The sequence below is a fragment of the Oncorhynchus kisutch genome, linkage group LG25 (assembly GCF_002021735.2).
Source record: "Oncorhynchus kisutch isolate 150728-3 linkage group LG25, Okis_V2, whole genome shotgun sequence".
Classification (NCBI taxonomy): Eukaryota; Metazoa; Chordata; class Actinopteri; order Salmoniformes; family Salmonidae; genus Oncorhynchus; species Oncorhynchus kisutch.
The window spans coordinates 41,851,696-41,873,403 of NC_034198.2; the positions used below are offsets into that span (position 1 = coordinate 41,851,696).

At 46.1% G+C, this 21,708-nt stretch overlaps 1 protein-coding gene across 1 annotated transcript in view; it reads right to left on the reverse strand.

The window, feature by feature from the left end:
• Positions 1-1,740: 1,740 nt before the first annotated feature.
• The window catches only part of LOC109879793 (calcineurin subunit B type 1-like), a 56,583-nt gene continuing 36,615 nt past the window's right edge, over positions 1,741-21,708 (reverse strand). The window contains exons 4-6 of the mRNA XM_031804810.1: positions 10,578-10,637; positions 10,030-10,214; positions 1,741-5,649 (exon numbers count right to left, since the gene is read on the reverse strand). Coding sequence (XP_031660670.1) covers positions 5,602-5,649; positions 10,030-10,214; positions 10,578-10,637 — 293 coding nt within the window. The 3' untranslated portion in view covers positions 1,741-5,601. The remainder of the gene's footprint in view (positions 5,650-10,029; positions 10,215-10,577; positions 10,638-21,708) is intronic.

The window sequence follows — 21,708 nt, forward strand, 5'->3', positions numbered from 1 at the left end:
TTACGTTTTGTGAGACTGTGTAGCGTCTGCCATCATGGTCCATTAACCATCACACCAGGGAAACAGACCCCCCCCCCCCTACACACCAGGGAAACAGACCCCCCCCCCCTACACACCAGGGAAACAGAACCCCCCCCTACACACCAGGGAAACAGAACCCCCCCCCCTACACGCCAGGGAAACAGAACCCCCCCTACACACCAGGGAAACAGAACCCCCCCCCTACACACCAGGGAAACAGAACCCCCCCTACACACCAGGGAAACAGAACCCCCCCCTCTACACACCAGGGAAACAGAACCCCCCTACACACCAGGGAAACAGAAACCCCCCCCCTACACACCAGGGAAACAGAACCCCCCCCCCCCTACACACCAGTGAAACAGAACCCCCCCCCCCTACACACCAGGGAAACAGAACCCCCCCTCCCTACACACCAGGGAAACAGAACCCCCCCCCCCCCTACACACCAGGGAAACAGAACCCCCCCCTACACACCAGGGAAACAGAACCCCCCCCTACACACCAGGGAAACAGAACACCCCCCCCCCCTACACACCAGGGAAACAGAACCCCTCCCCCCCCTACACACCAGGGAAACAGAACACCCCCCCCTACACACCAGGGATACAGAACCCCCCCCTACACACCAGGGAAACAGAACCCCCCCCCTACACACCAGGGAAACAACCCCCCCCCCCTACACACCAGGGAAACAGAACCCCCCCTACACACCAGGGAAACAGAACCCCCCCCTACACACCAGGGAAACAGAACCCCCCCTACACACCAGGGAAACAGAACCCCCCCCCCCTACACACCAGGGAAACAGATCCCCCCCCCCCCTACACACCAGGGAAACAGAACCCCTCCCTCCCTACACACCAGGGAAACAGAACCCCCCCCCCTACACACCAGGGAAACAGAACCCCCCCCCCTACACACCAGGGAAACAGAACCCCCCCCTACACACCAGGGAAACAGAACCCCCCCCCTCTACACACCAGGGAAACAGAACCCCCCCCCTACACACCAGGGAAACAGAACCCCCCCCTACACACCAGGGAAACAGAACACCTCCCCCTACACACCAGGGAAACAGAACCCCTCCCCCCCTACACACCAGGGAAACAGAACACCCCCCCCCCTACACACCAGGGAAACAGAACCCCCCCCTACACCAGGGAAACAGAACCCCCCCCCTACACACCAGGGAAACAGAACCCCCCCCCCCCTACACACCAGGGAAACAGAACCCCCCCCCTACACACCAGGGAAACAGAACCCCCCCCTACACACCAGGGAAACAGAACCCCCCCTACACACCAGGGAAACAGAACCCCCCCCCTACACACCAGGGAAACAGATCCCCCCCCTACACACCAGGGAAACAGAACCCCCCCCCCCCTACACACCAGGGAAACAGAACCCCCCCCCCCTACACGCCAGGGAAACAGAACCCCCCCCCCTACACACCAGGGAAACAGAACCCCTCCCCCCCCTACACACCAGGGAAACAGAACCCCCCCCCCCTACACACCAGGGAAACAGAACCCCCCCCCCCTACACACCAGGGAAACAGAACCCCTCCCCCCCCTACACACCAGGGAAACAGAACCCCCCCCCCCCCTACACACCAGGGAAACAGAACCCCTCCCCCCCTACACACCAGGGAAACAGAACCCCCCCCCCCCCCCCCCTACACACCAGGGAAACAAAGTAATCACAAAAAGCCAATACTTACAATGTTTCAAAGTGTATTTATTTGTTATTGTCATTCAGTATCACGTTTCCAACAGTCTCACAGCATCAGATGCAGAATGCAGAGAAAAGGGGAAAAAGAAATCTCAAACTTAAACCATTTTCATTTTCCACATACTAAAAAAACAACACAAAAAACTGTCTCCTTCAAAGAAAATAGAAAAAGTAGCAGTTACAAAACTAAGGAGCAGTCTGGAACTATAAGGACAACAGAACAGAAAGATGGAACTGCATAAATATATATATACAAAAACAGCATCATATCTCCCCGTGAAAGCAGAGTGCAGTGTGTAGCAGTTGACGCAGGAAACAGACCTTTTACTGGGAAATAAGAATCATCTCGTTGATCCGGGAGGAAAATACTAAACACTTAAATAGTTCAGTTTGTTTGAATTTACTGCTCATAATGCGAACATATCCATATTGTAGCCACCAGTAGATGATTAAATATCATAATTACTAACATCACCATTCATGTGTTAATTAACAAGAGGATTCTTTAAATGGATCATCTACATGCGTAACCAAAATCCTGCAAGCAAATGGGAGGCGTTTTGACCAGAGTCCTATGAGGCCTGGTCAAAAGTAGTGCACTACATAGGGAAGAGGGTGCCAACCCTGGTCAAAAGTAGTGCACTATATAGGGAATAGGGTGCCGTTTGATACACATCCGATGACTCTCCAACTCAATGTTTCTCACTAAAATCACTGGTGTCCGAACCAGGAAATGAGGTCACTCAAAGCCAACCCGACACCAAATCACTGGTGTCCAAACCCACCTATCAGGTCACTCAATCCAACCCGACAACAAATCACTGGTGTCCAAACCCACCTATCAGGTCACTCAAAGCCAACCGGACAACAAATCACTGGTGTCCAAACCCACCTATCAGGTCACTCAAAGCCAACCGGACACACCATTTTGTTTTTACATTTTGCCAGGGATGCCCACCTCCCCTTTAAATACGGTAGTTTGGTAAATGCTTGTGTTAATCTCCCTGCTTTTAATACCGCAGAGGGAGAGGAACGATGAGGCGTCCGTGATAGGAAAACAAGTGGTGAAAGAAGAAACATTAAAATATACACCATCCCATTTGCACATTGATAGCATTTACCTAATCTAGTAGACACAGTGTATACACTGAGTGGACAAAACATTAGGAACATCTACCTACTCTTTCCGTTGACGTAGGCTGACCAGGTGAATCCAGGTGAAGGGTATGAAGTCGATTATTAAATCTACTTCCGAGTGGCGCAGCGGTCTAATGCACAGCATCTCAGTGCTAGAGGGATCACTACAGACCCGGGTTCGATCTCGGGCTGTATCATAAATGTCCGTGATCGGGCGGCACACAATTGGCACAGTGTCATCCGGGTTAGTGGAGGGTTTGTCCCGGGGTAGGCCGTCATTGTAAAATAAGAATTTGTTCTTAACTGACTTGCCTAGTTAAATAGACATTTAAAATAAAAATCAGTATAGATGAAGGGGAGGTTAAAGAATGATTTTTAAGCCCTGATACAATTTGTGTGTGTGCAGATTCAGACAGATGGTGAATGGGCAAGACAACAGAGTTAAGAGCCTTTGGTTTGTACCAAGAATTGCAATGCTGCTGGGTTTTTCCATGCTCAACAGTTTCCCGTGTGTATCAAGAATGGTCCACCAGCCAAAGAACACCCAGCCAACTTGATACAACTGTGGGAAGCAATGGAGTCAACATGGACCAGCATCCCTGTGGAACGCTTTCAACACCTTGTAGAGTCCATGTCCTGACGAATTTAGGCTGTTTTGAGGGCAAAGAGTGGGGGGTGGGTGCAACTCAATATTAGGATGGTGTTCTTAATGTTTTGTACACTCAGTGTCTATTGGTTACAAAACTAACAATGCGGCCTACAGTTGAGTCTCAATACGATGCCTTAACATTATTTATACCATGGCATTGTTGGATACTCGTTTCTGATTGGCTTGAAGGGCATTCTAGAGCGTGCATTATTTCCCTATAACACACAGTATATCAACACGGTAGAATTCAATGGCTATAGTTCATTCTTACATGTTCTATGTTTAAACTGCTTTTAAAAACAAAAGTTTATTTGAAAAACGGCATTGTTGAATTAGATTTTCATTATAGCAAGCGTGGACTGATGGTTTGCTTAATAACTAAACTAGCAAGTCTGTTTGTTTGGTTCCCGTGGCAACTTTCTATCTACTTTGCAAATGAACACATTTCTGGCGGCAAACGTGTTTAATTTATAGCTGTGGTATAAAAGGAATAATCAACTCAGGCTCTCTAGAAAATAGTGCAATTCAGTGGAAGGTTAGTTTCGCTCCGCTAGCGCGTCGTGGAACACACCTTCCACGTCGTGCATTGCTTTCCATAGAACGTATCTAGCTAGTTGATTATCCCTTACATGTTGTCTCAATAACACACTGACATTTACAATCTATGTCGAGAATTGTTTTCAATCTCGACGTCATTAGGCTCAGAATATTCCTCCAAACTTCAGTTCAAAATGTAATACAATAGATTTTCGTAGATGCGCTCCATGACTTGAAGAGAGATTCTTCAACTTGAGTGATGCGCTCTAGGCCACTTTATTCAAGGTGCAACTGAAACGTGACTATTCCAAAACCCTCCGAAAGACACACACACACACAGGTTGGAGCAGCCTTACCACCGAGCCCGTGGAACAGTTGCTGTACGGGGTTAAGTGCCTTGCTCAAGATCACAGGCAATGGCATCTAGGATTTGATACCAACAACCATCTCGTTGCCTGTTCACTTCCCAAACGATTTTTTCCCATCCGACCTCGGATTTCAAACTGGCAACCCTCTGGATGCTGGCTAATCTCTAACTGCCAGGCTACCTGTTACTTTGGATTGGGTGACTGTTATGTAGACCGATACAGACTGTTCAACGTAAAAACATGTCATCAAAGTCAATAAATGACAAAAACACTTTCTTGGCATGTAATCTCTACTTGACATTTCGTTTTTTTCTTCTTCCAGAAAGTCTGACAAGAAACAGAATAATAATTTCCGACATATATAAGTCACTATAAATAAAACACTCGTGTTACAATAACATTATATTGTATGTTTCATGTGATTGGAAGTTTAACTGATCTAATCACAACTTGCTCAAGAGGATGGAAATGGAACAAAAGAAATGGCTGTTTATTTGTGAAAATAAAATGTGCATCTAGCCATCATGTGACGATGTAGGAACGCTTGACGTATCACACACTAGTCATCATGTGATGACGTAGGAACGCTTGACGTATCACACACTAGTCATCCATCACTGACAGCGACGTGGATAGTTCATAGTAATACCAATATCAGCTGGTTTCTGGGTATGTCCTGGTTGGCACTTCACACCCTACTTTTTTCAATTGTAACTGAAATCAAGTATTATTTATTTAATGTAACACCTCAGATAACGTCACATTTAACCACGAGAGAGCCATTATAGATATACATGAATATTTGTGTATTTAAAAAAAAGAAGAGACCAGAACGAAAATAAATATAACCAAAAAAAATAAGAAAAAAATGACCTAAATATAAAGGAGCAAACATTTCTCCCCCTCCCTCCTCCATTGAACTGGGATGTTCTTTACAAACAAGAACATCTGTCTTTCTTCGTGTTATTGAGAGGAGTTCAATAACACAGTTGGCTTCACGAGGCTCGTGGTTTCTTACGAAAAAAAGTGGCTTCAAGGAGAGAGAGAGAATACTTCCATTGAAATACACAGAGAGCGTTTGTCAGATGTCTTGAGCAGATCTTCAGAGACAGACGGAGAAGAAAGCGAGGGGGGGAGAGGAGCGGAGGGACGGGCTCACACGTCCACCACCATCTTTTTGTGTATGTCAAGGCCACCCACCACCTAGGAGAAGAGAGGCGGAACACAAGTATTGAGTTAGAATTGTTATTCTAGTTCTAATTCCAATTCTAGTTCGAATTCTAATTCCAATTCTAGTTCCAATTCTAGTTTCAATTCTAATTCCAATTCAGATTCCAATTCTAGTTACAATTCTAATTCCAATTCTAGTTGAAATTCTAGTTCCAATTCTAATTGAAATTATAGTTCCAATTCCAATTCTAATTCCAAAAGCAGGTTGGAACAGATTGATTCTTAACGCTATTGGCAACATGGTTCTACCTAAGAGAGACAACTCACTACTAGAATAACTACTGTATGCTGTTAACTCCTTAATACTAGTATAACTACTGTATGCTGTTAATAACCCCTTAATACTAGTATAACTACTGTATGCTGTTAATAACCCCTTAATACTAGTATAACTACTGTATGCTGTTAATAACCCCTTAATACTAGTATAACTACTGTATGCTGTTAATAACCCCTTAATACTAGTATAACTACTGTATGCTGTTAACTCCTTAATACTAGTATAACTACTGTATGCTGTTAATAACCCCTTAATACTAGTATAACTACTGTATGCTGTTAATAACCCCTTAATACTAGTATAACTACTGTATGCTGTTAATAACCCCTTAATACTAGTATAACTACTGTATGCTGTTAATAACTCCTTGTCTTGTTCTTTAATACTGTCCTGCACTCTCAGCTATTTTTATGAATGAGTCTCTTCAAATGAAGTCACACAATCCCTCCACAACAACTTGCTCCAGCTCAAACCAATTATAACCATGGTCCAATCAGCTCAAACCAATTATAACCATGGTCCAACCAGCTCAAACCAATTATAACCATGGTCCAACCAGCTCAAACCAATTATAACCATGGTCCAATCAGCTCAAACCAATCATAACCATGGTCCAACCAGCTCAAACCAATCATAACCATGGTCCAACCAGCTCAAACCAATTATAACCATGGTCCAATCAGCTCAAACCAATTATAACCATGGTCCAACCAGCTCAAACCAATTATAACCATGGTCCAATCAGCTCAAACCAATTATAACCATGGTCCAACCAGCTCAAACCAATTATAACCATGGTCCAACCAGCTCAAACCAATTATAACCATGGTCCAACCAGCTCAAACCAATTATAACCATGGTCCAACCAGCTCAAACCAATTATAACCATGGTCCAACCAGCTCATACCAATTATAACCATGGTCCAACCAGCTCAAACCAATTATAACCATGGTCCAACCAGCTCAAACCAATTATAACCATGGTCCAATCAGCTCAAACCAAAAAATAATACTCACACAAGGACAGAGCATTTTAGTTGAAGGCTTTAGAGAAATGTTCCAAATATGGCTCATTCAGGAGATTGAAACAGAATACAGACCTTTCACTGGGCCTCCCGGGTGGCGCAGTGGTCTAGGGCACTGCATCACAGTGCTAGCTGTGCCACCAGAGACTCTGGGTTCGTGACCGGGAGGTCCATGGGGCGACGCACAATTGGCCTAGTATCGTCCGGGTTAGGAAGGGTTTGGCCGGTAGGGATATCCTTGTCTCATCACGCACTAGTGGCTCCTGTGGCGGGCCAGGCGCAGTGCACGCTAACCAGGTCGCCAGGTGCATGGTGTTTCCGCCGACACATTGGTGCGGCTGGCTTCCGGGTTGGATGCGCGCTGTGTTAAAGAAGCAGTGCGGCTTGGTTGGGTTGTGTTTTGGAGGACGCACGGCTTTCGACCTTCGTCTCTCCCGAGCCCGTACGGGAGTTGTAGCGATGAGACAAGATCGTAACTACTAACAATTGGATAGCACGAAATTGGGGAGAAAAAGGGGGTAAAATTCAAAACAAAATAATACTGACCTTTCAGATAGAAACTGGCTCGAGTCATGTCATCTACACATAGCACTTCTAATGTTACACTAAATACGTGTTTCCCTCCTCGTCAATCTACACACAATACCCCATAATGACATCACAATACCCCATAATGACATCACAATACCCCACAATGACAAAGCAAAAACAGGCTTTTACACATTTTTGCTCATTTAGAAAAAATATCACATTTCCATAAGTATTCAGACCCGTTACTCAGTACTTTGTTGAAGTGTGGCAGTGGCAGTGATTACAGCCTCGAGTCTTCTTGGGTATGACGCTACAAGCTTGGCACACCTGTAATTTGGGGAGTTTATCCCATTCTTCTCTGCAGATCCTCTCAAGCTCTGTCAGGTTGGATGGGGAGTGTTGCTGCACAGCCATTTTCAGGTCTCTCCAAAGATATTCGATTGGGTTCAAGTCCGGGCTCTGGCTGGGCCACTTAAGAACATTCAGAGTCTTGTCCCGAAGATTTGTCCTGTTGGAAGGTGAACCTTTGCCCCCAGTCTGAGCTTCTGAGCGCTCTGGAGCAGGTTTTCATCAAGGATCTCTCTGTACTTTTCCCTGTTCATCTTTGCCTTGATCCTGACTAGTCTCCCAGTCCCTGAGCTGAAAAACATCCCCACAGCATGATGCTGCCACCACCTTGCTTCACCATAGGGATGGTGCCAGGTTTCCTCCAGACATAATGCTTGGCATTCAGGCCAGAGAGTTCAATCTTGGTTTCATCAGACAAGAGAATCTTGTTTCTCATGGTCTGAGAGTCTTTAGATGCCATTTGGCAAACTCCAAGCGGGCTGTTGTGCCTTTTACTGAGGAGTGGCTTCATTCTTTCTGGTCACTCTACCATTAAGGTCTGATTGGTGGAGTTCTGCAGGGACGATTGTCCTTCTGGAAGGTTCTCCTATCTCCACAGACCTCTAGAGCTCTGTCAGAGTAACCATCGGGTTCCTGGTCACCTCCCTGACCAATGCCCTTCTCCCCCGATTGCGCAGTTTGGCCGGGCGGCCAGCTCTAGGAAGAGTCTTGGTGGTTCCAAACTTCTTCCATTTAAGAAAAATGGAGTCCACTGTGTTCTTGGGGACCTTCAATGCTGCTGTGCCTCGACACAATCCTGTCTCAGAGCTCTACGGACTATTTCTTCGACCTCAAGGCTTACCTTTTGCTCTGACATGCACTGTCAACTGTGGGACCGTATATAGACAGGTATGTGCCTTTCCAAATCCTGTCCAATCAAATGAATTTACCACAGGTGGATTCCAGTCAAGTAGTAGAAACATCTCAAGGACGATCAATGGAAACAGGATGAACTTGAGCTCAATTTTGAGTCTCATAGTAGTCTCATCATTTCTGCCATTATGGGGTATAGTGTGTAGATTGCTGAGGATTTGTATTTATTTACTCAATTTTAGAATAAGGCTGTAACGTTACAAAAATGTGGGAAAAATTAAGGGATCGGGAAATACTGTAAAAAAAAAAGATGAACCATGACTAGAATACAGTATATACATATGAAGTGGACAGCAGGATGAACCAGGACTAGAATACAGTATATCCATATGAAGTGGACAGCAGGATGAACCATGACTAGAATACAGTATATCCATATGAAGTGGACAGCAGGATGAACCAGGACTAGAATACAGTATATCCATATGAAGTGGACAGCAGGATGAACCATGACTAGAATACAGTATATCCATATGAAGTGGACAGCAGGATGAACCAGGACTAGAATACAGTATATCCATATGAAGTGGACAGCAGGATGAACCATGACTAGAATACAGTATATCCATATGAAGTGGACAGCAGGATGAACCATGACTAGAATACAGTATATCCATATGAAGTGGACAGCAGTAGTTAGTATATAGGATGAACCATGACTAGAATACAGTATATCCATATGAAGTGGACAGCAGTAGTTAGTATATAGGATGAACCATGACTAGAATACAGTATATATATATGAAGTGGACAGCAGGATGAACCATGACTAGAATACAGTATATCCATATGAAGTGGACAGCAGGATGAGCCATGACTAGAATACAGTATATACATATGAAGTGGGTAAAAAAAGTATATAGACATTGAAGTGACCAGTGTCCAATGTCTCTATATACGTTGGGGCAGCAATCTCTAAGGTTCCCCCGGACAACACAGTTCCCCCGGACAACACAGTTCCCCTGGACAACACAGTTCCCCCTGGACAACACAGTTCCCCCTGGACAACACAGTTCCCCCCAGACAACACAGTTCCCCCGGACAATACAGTTCCCCCCCCCCCCCCCGACAACACAGTTCCCCCTGGACAACACAGTTCCCCCGGACAATACAGTTCCCCCCCCCGACAACACAGTTCCCCCGGACAACACAGTCCCCCCCCCCCCCCCCGACAACACAGTTCCCCCTGGACAACACAGTTCCCCTCCCCCCGACAACACAGTTCCCCCGGACAACACAGTTAGACCTCAGACTTACTAAGCAGAACTCTTCGAAGGATATCCTGCCGTCTCCGTCCTTGTCTGCGTTGATGATGGTCTTGTCCACGATCTGCTGCAGCTGGGTGTCCTTCAGGTTGTTTCCTACCATCATCTTCAGCACCTGGAAGAGCTCTCCGTTGGAGATGTAGCCATCCTTGTCCATGTCGTAGATCCGGAAGGCAACTAGAGAAGGGAGGAGAGGGGAGAGGGGAGGTAGAGGGAGGGGTGGAGAGGATGGGAGAAAGAGGTGTAGGAGGGAGTATGCAGGAATGCGCGTGTAAATAGACAACAGTGGTTTGAACACAGAGCTTTGTTTTGGTGTTTCGGAGAACGCCTCATCATTAACCGTCAGGCATTCTGTTTCTACTGTGGCGACTGGAGGAGGGGAAGGAAGCAGGAACGTGTGTAAATACAGAATAAACAACCACATAGTGCTTTTGGTTTTGTCTTTGTAGTACACGTCGTTGTAACTTTGTATATGGTGAAACGGTGTGTAGATGAAGAGGAAGTAGCGGAGATGGATTTTCAGTAGATTTGTCTACTTACACCGAAGCTTTGACTCCTTGTCCCCCTTGACACTGAACTGTGAGACTCCCTCGATGAATTCTGATGGGGGGGAGAGATGGTTTAGAGTTAGTTAGACTTCATATGACTGCTTGTATGCAGCCTAGACTTTTTAAATGCACTGTGGGAGCGATCATATGCAAATGCAGTACTTTATGCATTCATAAGTCTCTTCGTAAACACAACAGCAGACTACTACTTGGGGCTAAATTCAATCCAATCCCATCGCTCCGTTTCGGGCTTTGCATCTTTTAGAACGCAATTCACAGTAAACGCGGCATATGTCGGATCAGTCGCGAATGACCTTTAAACATCAATCACGCTATAAAGTGGATCTTCAGCTGTCCGGATTGAATCTGGGCCTAAAGTAATAATAGTTGTGACTGTCCTGTGTTCAGGTGATCTAGTTGTGACTGGCCTGTGTTCAGGTGATCTAGTTGTGACTGTCCTGTGTTCAGGTGATCTAGTTGTGGCTGTCTTGTGTTCAGGTGATCTAGTTGTGACTGGCCTGTGTTCAGGTGATCTTGTTGTGACTGTCCTGTGTTCAGGTGATCTAGTTGTGACTGTCTTGTGTTCAGGTGATCTAGTTGTGACTGGCCTGTGTTCAGGTGATCTTGTTGTGACTGTCCTGTGTTCAGGTGATCTTGTTGTGACTGTCCTGTGTTCAGGTGATCTAGTTGTGACTGTCTTGTGTTCAGGTGATCTTGTTGTGACTGTCCTGTGTTCAGGTGATCTTGTTGTGACTGTCCTGTGTTCAGGTGATCTAGTTGTGACTGTCTTGTGTTCAGGTGATTTAGTTGTGACTGGCCTGTGTTCAGGTGATCTAGTTGTGACTGTCCTGTGTTCAGGTGATCTAGTTGTGACTGTCTTGTGTTCAGGTGATCTTGTTGTGACTGTCCTGTGTTCAGGTGATCTTGTTGTGACTGTCCTGTGTTCAGGTGATCTAGTTGTGACTGTCTTGTGTTCAGGTGATTTAGTTGTGACTGGCCTGTGTTCAGGTGATCTAGTTGTGACTGTCCTGTGTTCAGGTGATCTAGTTGTGGCTGTCTTGTGTTCAGGTGATCTTGTTGTGACTGTCCTGTGTTCAGGTGATCTAGTTGTGACTGTCTTGTGTTCAGGTGATCTAGTTGTGACTGTCTTGTGTTCAGGTGATCTAGTTGTGACTGTCTTGTGTTCAGGTGATCTAGTTGTGACTGTCCTGTGTTCAGGTGATCTAGTTGCGACTGTCCTGTGTTCAGGTGATCTTGTTGTGACTGTCTTGTTTTGTGTTTAGAGAAGGTAGTGGTTAGAGAAGGTAACCTAGTGGTTAGAGACAGGTAGCCTAGTGGTTAGAGACAGGTAGCCTAGTGGTTAGAGAAGGTAACCTAGTGGTTAGAGCAGGTAGCCTAGTGGTTAGAGACAGGTAGCCTAGTGGTTAGAGCAGGTAGCCAAGTGGTTAGAGACAGGTAACCTAGTGGTTAGAGACAGGTAGCCTAGTGGTTAGAGCAGGTAGCCAAGTGGTTAGAGACAGGTAGCCTAGTGGTTAGAGACAGGTAGCCTAGTGGTTAGAGACAGGTAGCCAAGTGGTTGGAGCTGTTGGGCTAGTAACCGAAAGGTTGCAAGGTTGAATCCCTGAGCTGACAAGGTACAAATCTGTCGTTCTGAACAAGGCAGTTAACCCACTGTTCCTAGGCCGTCATTGAAAATAAGAATTTCTTCTTAACTGAGTTGCCTGGTTAAATAAAAGAAAAACAAGGACATTTCTAAGTGACCCCAAACTTTTAAACGGTATATGTATGTCTTTCAGAGGGGTTGGGATAAATCAGAAGTCAACGTTTAGTTGATGATTAACGTGATCTTAATGATTACATTAAATAATCAGGGATCAATCATGCTCATGACAAGTCTCACAATGCATTGGAATGATGGCATCATAATGCATTAAACCTGTAGGCTTTCATTTAAATGAATCGTTCTATATATGATTAATTTATCTTCATGCCTCTCTTTCTTTTTTTTTTCTCCTCTATTTAACCAGGTAGGCCAGTTGAGAACACCTTTATTTAACCAGGTAGGCCAGTTGAGAACACCTTTATTTAACCAGGTAGGCCAGTTGAGAACACCTTTATTTAACCAGGTAGGCCAGGTGAGAACACCTTTATTTAACCAGGTAGGCCAGGTGAGAACACCTTTATTTAACCAGGTAGGCCAGGTGAGAACACCTTTATTTAACCAGGTAGGCCAATAGAATGATCTGTATACAGTCTGTGCAAATGAAGTAAGGAGGTAAGGCAATAAATAGGCCAATAGTGGCGAAGTAATTACAATATAGCAATTTACACTGGAGCGATATATGTGCAGAAGAAGATGTGCAAGTAGAAATACTGGTGTGCAAAAGAGCAGAAAAACAAAAACAAATATGGGGATGAGGTAGGTAGTTGGTTAGTTGGATGGGCTATTTACAGATGTACAACTGCAGCGTTCGGTAAGCTGTTCTGACAGCTCACCCTTCAAGTTAGTGAGGGAGAAATAAATCTCCAACTTCAGTGATTTTTACAATTTGTTCCTGTCACTGGAAGGAAAGACGGCCAAATGAGGTGTTGGCTTTGGTGATGACCAGTGAAAGATACCTGCTGGAGCGCGTGCTACGGGTGGGTGTTGTTATGGTGACCAGTGAGCTGAGATTAGGCGGAGCTTTACCTAGCAAAGACTTATAGATGACCTGGAGCCAGTGGGTTTGGCGACGAATATGTAGCGAGAACCAGCCAACGAGAGCATACAGGTCGCAGTGGTGGGTAGTATATGGGGCATTGGTGACTAAACGGATGGCACTGTGATTGGATGCATCCAATTTGCTGAGTAGAGTGTTGGAGGCTATTTTGTAAATGACATCACCAAAGTCGAGGATCGGCAGGATGGTCAGTTTTACAAGGGTATGTCTGGCAGCATGAATGAAAGAGGCTTTGTTGTGAAATAGGAAGCCGATTCTAGATTTACCTTTGGATTGGAGATGTTTAATGTGAGTCTGGAAGGAGAGTTTACAGTCTAACCAGACACCTAGGTATTTATAGTTGTCGACATATGTCGGAATCATCCAGAGTAGTAATGCTAGTCGGGCGGGTGGGTGCGGGCAGCGATCGGATGAAGAGCATGCATTTAGTTTTACTAGCATTTAAGGGCCGTTGGAGGCCATGGAAGTAGTAGTGTATGGCGTTGAAGCTCGTTTGGAGGTTTGTTAACACAAAGAAGGGCCAGATGTATATAGAATGGTATCGTCTGCATAGAGGTGGCGCTAACTGGCCTTTAGACTACTTGAGTATCTGGAGCATCAGCATTTGTGGGTTCGATTACAAGCACAAAATGGCCAGAAACAAAGAACTTTCTTCTGGAACTTGTCAGTCTATTCTTGTTCTGAGAAATGAAGGCTATTCCATTTGAGAAATTGTCAAGAAACTGAAGATCTCGTACAACGCTGTGTACTACTCCCTTCACAGAACAGAGAAAACTGGCTCTAACCAGAATAGAAAGAGGAGTGGGAGGCCCCGGTGCACATCTGAGCAAGAGGACAAGTACATTATAGTGTCTAGTTTGAGACGCCTCACAAGTCCTCACCTGGCAGCTTCATTAAATAATACCCGCAAAACACCAGTCTCAACGTCACAGTGAATGCTGACCATCTAGGCGGAGATGCTGGCCTTCTAGGCATAGTTGCAAAGAAATAGCCATGTCTCAGACTGGCCAATAAAAAGAAAAGATTAAGATGGACAAATAAACACAGACACTGGACAGAGAAAGATTGGAAAAATGTGTTATGGACAGACGAATCTTGTGGTGTTCGGATCACAAAGAAGAACACTCGTGAGACGCAGAAAAAATGAAAAGATGCTGGAAGAATGTTTGACACCATCTGTCAAGCATGGTGGAGGCAATGTGATGGTCTGGGGGTGATGGTCTGGGGGTGAGGGTCTGGGGGTGAGGGTCTGGGGGTGATGGTCTGGGGATGATGGTCTGGGGATGATGGTCTGGGGGTGATGGTCTGGGGGTGATGGTCTGGGGGTGATGGTCTGGGGGTGAGGGTCTGGGGTAGGGGTGATGGTCTGGGGTGATGGTCTGGGGGTGATGGTCTGGGGGTGATGGTCTGGGGGTGAGGGTCTGGGGGTGCTTACGTGGGGGCTAAGTGGGAGATTTGGGATCAAAAAGGGATCTTGAAGAAGGGAGGCTATCACTCCATTTTGCAACGCCATGCCATACCCTGTGGATGGCACTTAATTGGAGCCAATTTCCTCCTACAACAGTACAATGACCCAAAGCACAGCTCCAAACTATGCAAGAACTATTTAGGGAAGAAGCAGTCAGCTGGTATTCTGTCTATAATGGAGTGGCCAGCATCATGCTGTGGGGACATTTTTCAGAGGCAGGGACTGGGAGACTAGTCAGGATCGAGGGAAAGATGAATGGAGCAAAGTACAGAGAGATCCTTGATGAAAACCTGCTCCAGAGCGCTCAGGACTTGAACCCGATCAAACATCTTTGGAGAGACCTGAAAATAGCTGTGCAGCGACGCTCCCCATCCAACCTGACAGAGCTTGAGAGGATCTGCAGAGAAGAATGGGAGAAACTCCACAAATACAGGTGTGCCAAGCTTGTAGCGTCATACCCAAGAAGACTCAAGGCTGTAATCACTGCCAAAGGTGTTTCAACAAAGTACTGAGTAAAGGGTCTGAATACTTATGTAAATGTGATATTTCAACAACAAAAAACAACATATTTTTGCTTTGTCATTATGGGGTATTGTGATGTCATTATGGGGCATTGTGATGTCATTATGGGGTATTGTGATGTCATTATGGGGTATTGTGTGTAGATTGATGAGGGGGAAAAAAACAATTGAATCCATTTTAGAATAAGGCTGTAGCGTAACAAAATGTGGAAATGCACTGTATATACACAGGTTAGAGAGGCTGGAGCAGGGGACTGCCACACTGGGCGCCGTGGAGCAGTTGTTGTGGAAGTGCCTTGCTCAAGGGCACAACGGCAGGCAATGACATCTATTTGATACCAGCAACTCTACAGTTGACATTCTCATTTCCCTCCAGATTTTCCCCGTCAGACCCAGTATTCGAATTCGCAACCTTCCAGTTACTAGCTCACATCTCAAACCAGCCTATTATATATCTATAGGGCAGCAGGGTAGCCTAGTGGTTAGAGTGTTGGACTAGTAACCGGAAGGTTGCAAGTTCAAACCCCTGAGCTGACAAGGTACAAATCTGTCGTTCTGCCCCTGAACAGGCAGTTAACCCACTGTTCCTAGGCCTTCATTTTTCTGCTCTTTTGCACACCAATATCTCTACCTGTACATGACCATCTGATAATTTATCACTCCAGTGTTAATCTGCAAAATTGTAATTATTTGCCTACCTCCTCATGCCTTTTGCACACATTGTATATAGACTCCCCCTTTTTTTCTACTGTGTTATTGACTTGTTAATTGTTTACTCCATGTGTAACTCTGTGTTGTCTGCTCACACTGCTATGCTTTATCTTGGCCAGGTCGCAGTTGCAAATGAGAACTTGTTCTCAACTAGCCTACCTGGTTAAATAAAGGTGAAATAAAAAAAATAAAAATAAAATTCATTGAAAATAAGAATTTGTTCTTAAGTAACTGACTTGCCTAGTTAAATAAAGGTACATTTTTTAAAATTCATATATAATAATATTCAGCAATTTTAGCACTCTGCCTCTAGCCTGGGTGCGTGCCAGTCTGTTCCATATGGAATAGTCGTGCATAATGCAGTAGGAAAAAGCACAAACAGATCTGGGACCAGGCTATAGGAGGAGACAACAGATCTGGGACCAGGCTATAGAAGGAGACAACAGATCTGGGACCAGGCTATAGAAGGAGACAACAGATCTGGGACCAGGCTATAGAAGGAGACAACAGATCTGGGACCAGGCTATAGAAGGAGACAACAGATCTGGGACCAGGCTATAGAAGGAGACAACAGATCTGGGACCAGGCTATAGAAGGAGACAACAGATCTGGGACCAGGCTATAGAAGGAGACAACAGATCTGGGACCAGGCTATAGAAGGAGACAACAGATCTGGGACCAGGCTATAGAATTGTATTTATTTTTATTTTATTTCACCTTTATTTAACCAGGTAGGCTAGTTGAGAACAAGTTCTCATTTGCAACTGCGACCTGGCCAAGATAAAGCATAGCAGTGTGAGCAGACAACAAAGAGTTACACATGGAGTAAACAATTAACAAGTCAATAACACAGTAGAAACCAAAGGGGGAGTCTATATACAATGTGTGCAAAAGGCATGAGGAGGTAGGCAAATAATTACAATTTTGCAGAATAACACTGGAGTGATGAATGATCAGATGGTCATGTACAGATAGAGATATTGGTGTGCAAAAGAGCAGAAAAGTAAATAAATAAAAACAGTATGGGGATGAGGTAGGTGAGAAAGGGTGGGCTATATACCAATAGACTATGTACAGCTGCAGCGATCGGTTAGCTGCTCAGATAGCTGATGTTTGAAGTTGGTGAGGGAGATAAAAGTCTTCAACTTCAGCGATTTTTGCAATTCGTTCCAGTCACAGGCAGCAGAGTACTGGAACGAAAGGCGGCCAAATGAGGTGTTGGCTTTAGGGATGATCAGTGAGATACACCTGCTGGAGCGCGTGCTACGGATGGGTGTTGCCATCGTGACCAGTGAGCTGAGATAAGGCGGAGCTTTACCTAGCATGGACTTGTAGATGACCTGGAGCCAGTGGGTCTGGCGACGAATATGTAGCGAGGGCCAGCCGACTAGAGCATACAAGTCGCAGTGGTGGGTGGTATAAGGTGCTTTAGTGACGAAACGGATGGCACTGTGATAGACTGCATCCAGTTTGCTGAGTAGAGTGTTGGAAGCCATTTTGTAGATGACATCGCCGAAGTCGAGGATCGGTAGGATAGTCAGTTTTACTAGGGTAAGCTTGGCGGCGTGAGTGAAGGAGGCTTTGTTGCGGAATAGAAAGCCGACTCTTGATTTGATTTTCGATTGGAGATGTTTGATATGAGTCTGGAAGGAGAGTTTGCAGTCTAGCCAGACACCTAGGTACTTATAGACGTCCACATATTCTAGGTCGGAACCATCCAGGGTGGTGATGCTAGTCGGGCATGCGGGTGCAGGCAGCGACCGGTTGAAAAGCATGCATTTGGTTTTACTAGCGTTTAAGAGCAGTTGGAGGCCACGGAAGGAGTGTTGTATGGCATTGAAGCTTGTTTGGAGGTTAGATAGCACAGTGTCCAAAGACGGGCCGAAGGTATATAGAATGGTGTCGTCTGCGTAGAGGTGGATCAGGGAATCGCCCGCAGCAAGAGCAACATCATTGATATACACAGAGAAAAGAGTCGGCCCGAGAATTGAACCCTGTGGCACCCCCATAGAGACTGCCAGAGGACCAGACAGCATGCCCTCCGATTTGACGCACTGAACTCTGTCTGCAAAGTAATTGGTGAACCAGGCAAGGCAGTCATCCGAAAAACCGAGGCTCCTGAGTCTGCCGATAAGAATATGGTGATTGACAGAGTCGAAAGCCTTGGCAAGGTCGATGAAGACGGCTGCACAGTACTGTCTTTTATCGATGGCGGTTATGATATCGTTGAGTACCTTGAGTGTGGCTGAGGTGCACCCATGACCGGCTCGGAAACCAGATTGCACAGCGGAGAAGGTGCGGTGGGATTCGAGATGGTCAGTGACCTGTTTGTTGACTTGGCTTTCGAAGACCTTAGATAGGCAGGGCAGGATGGATATAGGTCTGTAACAGTTTGGGTCCAGGGTGTCTCCCCCTTTGAAGAGGGGGATGACTGCGGCAGCTTTCCAATCCTTGGGGATCTCAGACGATATGAAAGAGAGGTTGAACAGGCTGGTAATAGGGGTTGCGACAATGGTGGCAGATAGTTTCAGAAATAGAGGGTCCAGATTGTCAAGCCCAGCTGATTTGTACGGGTCCAGGTTTTGCAGCTCTTTCAGAACATCTGCTATCTGGATTTGGTTAAAGGAGAACCTGGAGAGGCTTGGGCGAGGAGCAGCGGGGGGGGCGGAGCTGTTGGCCGAGGTTGAAGTAGCCAGGCGGAAGGCATGGCCAGCCGTTGAGAAATGCTTATTGAAGTTTTCGATAATCATGGATTTATCAGTGGTGACCGTGTTACCTAGCCTCAGTGCAGTGGGCAGCTGGGAGGAGGTGCTCTTGTTCTCCATGGACTTCACGGTGTCCCAGAAATTTTTGGAGTTGGAGCTACAGGATGCAAACTTCTGCCTGAAGAAGCTGGCCTTAGCTTTCCTGACTGACTGTGTGTATTGGTTCCGGACTTCCCTGAACAGTTGCATATCACGGGGACTATTCGATGCTATTGCAGTCCGCCACAGGATGTTTTTGTGCTGGTCGAGGGCAGTCAGGTCTGGGGTGAACCAAGGGCTGTATCTGTTCTTAGTTCTGCATTTTTTGAACGGAGCATGCTTATCTAAAATGGTGAGGAAGTTACTTTTAAAGAATGACCAGGCATCCTCAACTGACGGGATGAGGTCAATGTCCTTCCAGGATACCCGGGCCAGGTCGATTAGAAAGGCCTGCTCACAGAAGTGTTTTAGGCAGCGTTTGACAGTGATGAGGGGTGGTCGTTTGACTGCGGCTCCGTAGCGGATACAGGCAATGAGGCAGTGATCGCTGAGATCCTGGTTGAAGACAGCGGAGGTGTATTTGGAGGGCCAGTTGGTCAGGATGACGTCTATGAAGGAGACAACAGATCTGGGACCAGGCTATAGAAGGAGACAACAGATTTGGGACCAGGCTATAGAAGGAGACAACAGATCTGGGACCAGGCTACAGAAGGAGACAACAGATCTGGGACCAGGCTATAGAAGGAGACAACAGATCTGGGACCAGGCTATAGAAGGAGACAACAGATCTGGGACCAGGCTATAGAAGGAGACAAATCAAATCAAATCAAATCAAATCAAATTTATTTATATAGCCCTTCGTACATCAGCTGATATCTCAAAGTGCTGTACAGAAACCCAGCCTAAAACCCCAAACAGCAAGCAATGCAGGTGGAGAAGCACGGTGGCTAGGAAAAACTCCCTAGAAAGGCCAATACCTAGGAAGAAACCTAGAGAGGAACCAGGCTATGTGGGGTGGCCAGTCCTCTTCTGGCTGTGCCGGGTGGAGATTATAACAGAACATGGTCAAGATGTTCAATGTTCATAAATGACCAGCATGGTCGAATAATAATAAGGCAGAACAGTTGAAACTAGAGCAGCAGCACAGTCAGGTGGAAGTTGAAACTGGAGCAGCAGCATGGCCAGGTAGACTGGGGACAGCAAGGAGTCATCATGTCAGGTAGTCCTGGGGCATGGTCCTAGGGCTCAGGTCAGTTGAAACTGGAACAGCAGCATGGCCAGGTGGACTGGGGACAGCAAGGAGTCATCATGTCAGGTAGTCCTGGGGCATGGTCCTAGGGCTCAGGTCCTCCGAGAGAGAGAAAGAAAGAGAGAAGGAGAGAATTAGAGAACGCACACTTAGATTCACACAGGACACCGAATAGGACAGGAGAAGTACTCCAGATATAACAAACTGACCCCAGCCCCCCGACACATAAACTACTGCAGCATAAATACTGGAGGCTGAGACAGGAGGGGTCAGGAGACACTGTGGCCCCATCCGAGGACACCCCCGGACAGGGCCAAACAGGAAGGATATAACCCCACCCACTTTGCCAAAGCACAGCCCCCACACCACTAGAGGGATATCTTCAACCACCAACTTACCATCCTGAGACAAGGCTGAGTATAGCCCACAAAGATCTCCGCCACGGCACAACCCAAGGGGGGGGGGGGCGCCAACCCAGACAGGATGACCACAACAGTGAATCAACCCACTCAGGTGACGCACCCCCTCCAGGGACAGCATGAGAGAGCCCCAGCAAGCCAGTGACTCAGCCCCTGTAATAGGGTTAGAGGCAGAGAATCCCAGTGGAAAGAGGGGAACCGGCCAGGCAGAGACAGCAAGGGCGGTTCGTTGCTCCAGAGCCTTTCCGTTCACCTTCCCACTCCTGGGCCAGACTACACTCAATCATATGACCCACTGAAGAGATGAGTCTTCAGTAAAGACTTAAAGGTTGAGACCGAGTTTGCGTCTCTGACATGGGTAGGCAGACCGTTCCATAAAAATGGAGCTCTATAGGAGAAAGCCCTGCCTCCAGCTGTTTGCTTAGAAATTCTAGGGACAATTAGGAGGCCTGCGTCTTGTGACCGTAGCGTACGTATAGGTATGTACGGCAGGACCAAATCAGGACCAAATCAGAGAAATAGGTAGGAACAACAGATCTGGGACCAGGCTATAGAAGGAGACAACAGATCTGGGACCAGGCTATAGAAGGAGACAACAGATCTGGGACCAGGCTATAGAAGGAGACAACAGATCTGGGACCAGGCTATAGGAGGAGACAACAGATCTGGGACCAGGCTATAGAAGGAGACAACAGATCTGGGACCAGGCTATAGAAGGAGACAACAGATCTGGGACCAGGCTATAGAAGGAGACAACAGATCTGGGACCAGGCTTTATTTTTTTTATTATTTTATTTCACCTTTGTTTAACCAGGTAGGCCAGTTGAGAACACCTTTATTTAACCAGGTAGGCCAGTTGAGAACACCTTTATTTAACCAGGTAGGCCAGTTGAGAACACCTTTATTTAACCAGGTAGGCAAGTTGAGAACACCTTTATTTAACCAGGTAGGCCAGTTGAGAACACCTTTATTTAACCAGGTAGGCAAGTTGAGAACACCTTTATTTAACCAGGTAGGCAAGTTGAGAACACCTTTATTTAACCAGGTAGGCAAGTTGAGAACAAGTTCTCATTTACAATTGCGACCTGGCCAAGATAAAGCAAAGCAGTTCGACAGATAAAACGACACAGAGTTACACATGGAGTAAAAACAAACATACAGTCAATAATGCAGTATAAACAAGTCTATATACAATGTGAGCAAATGAGGTGAGAAGGGAGGTAAAGGCAAAAAAGGCCATGATGGCAAAGTAAATACAATATAGCAAGTAAAATACTGGAATGGTAGTTTT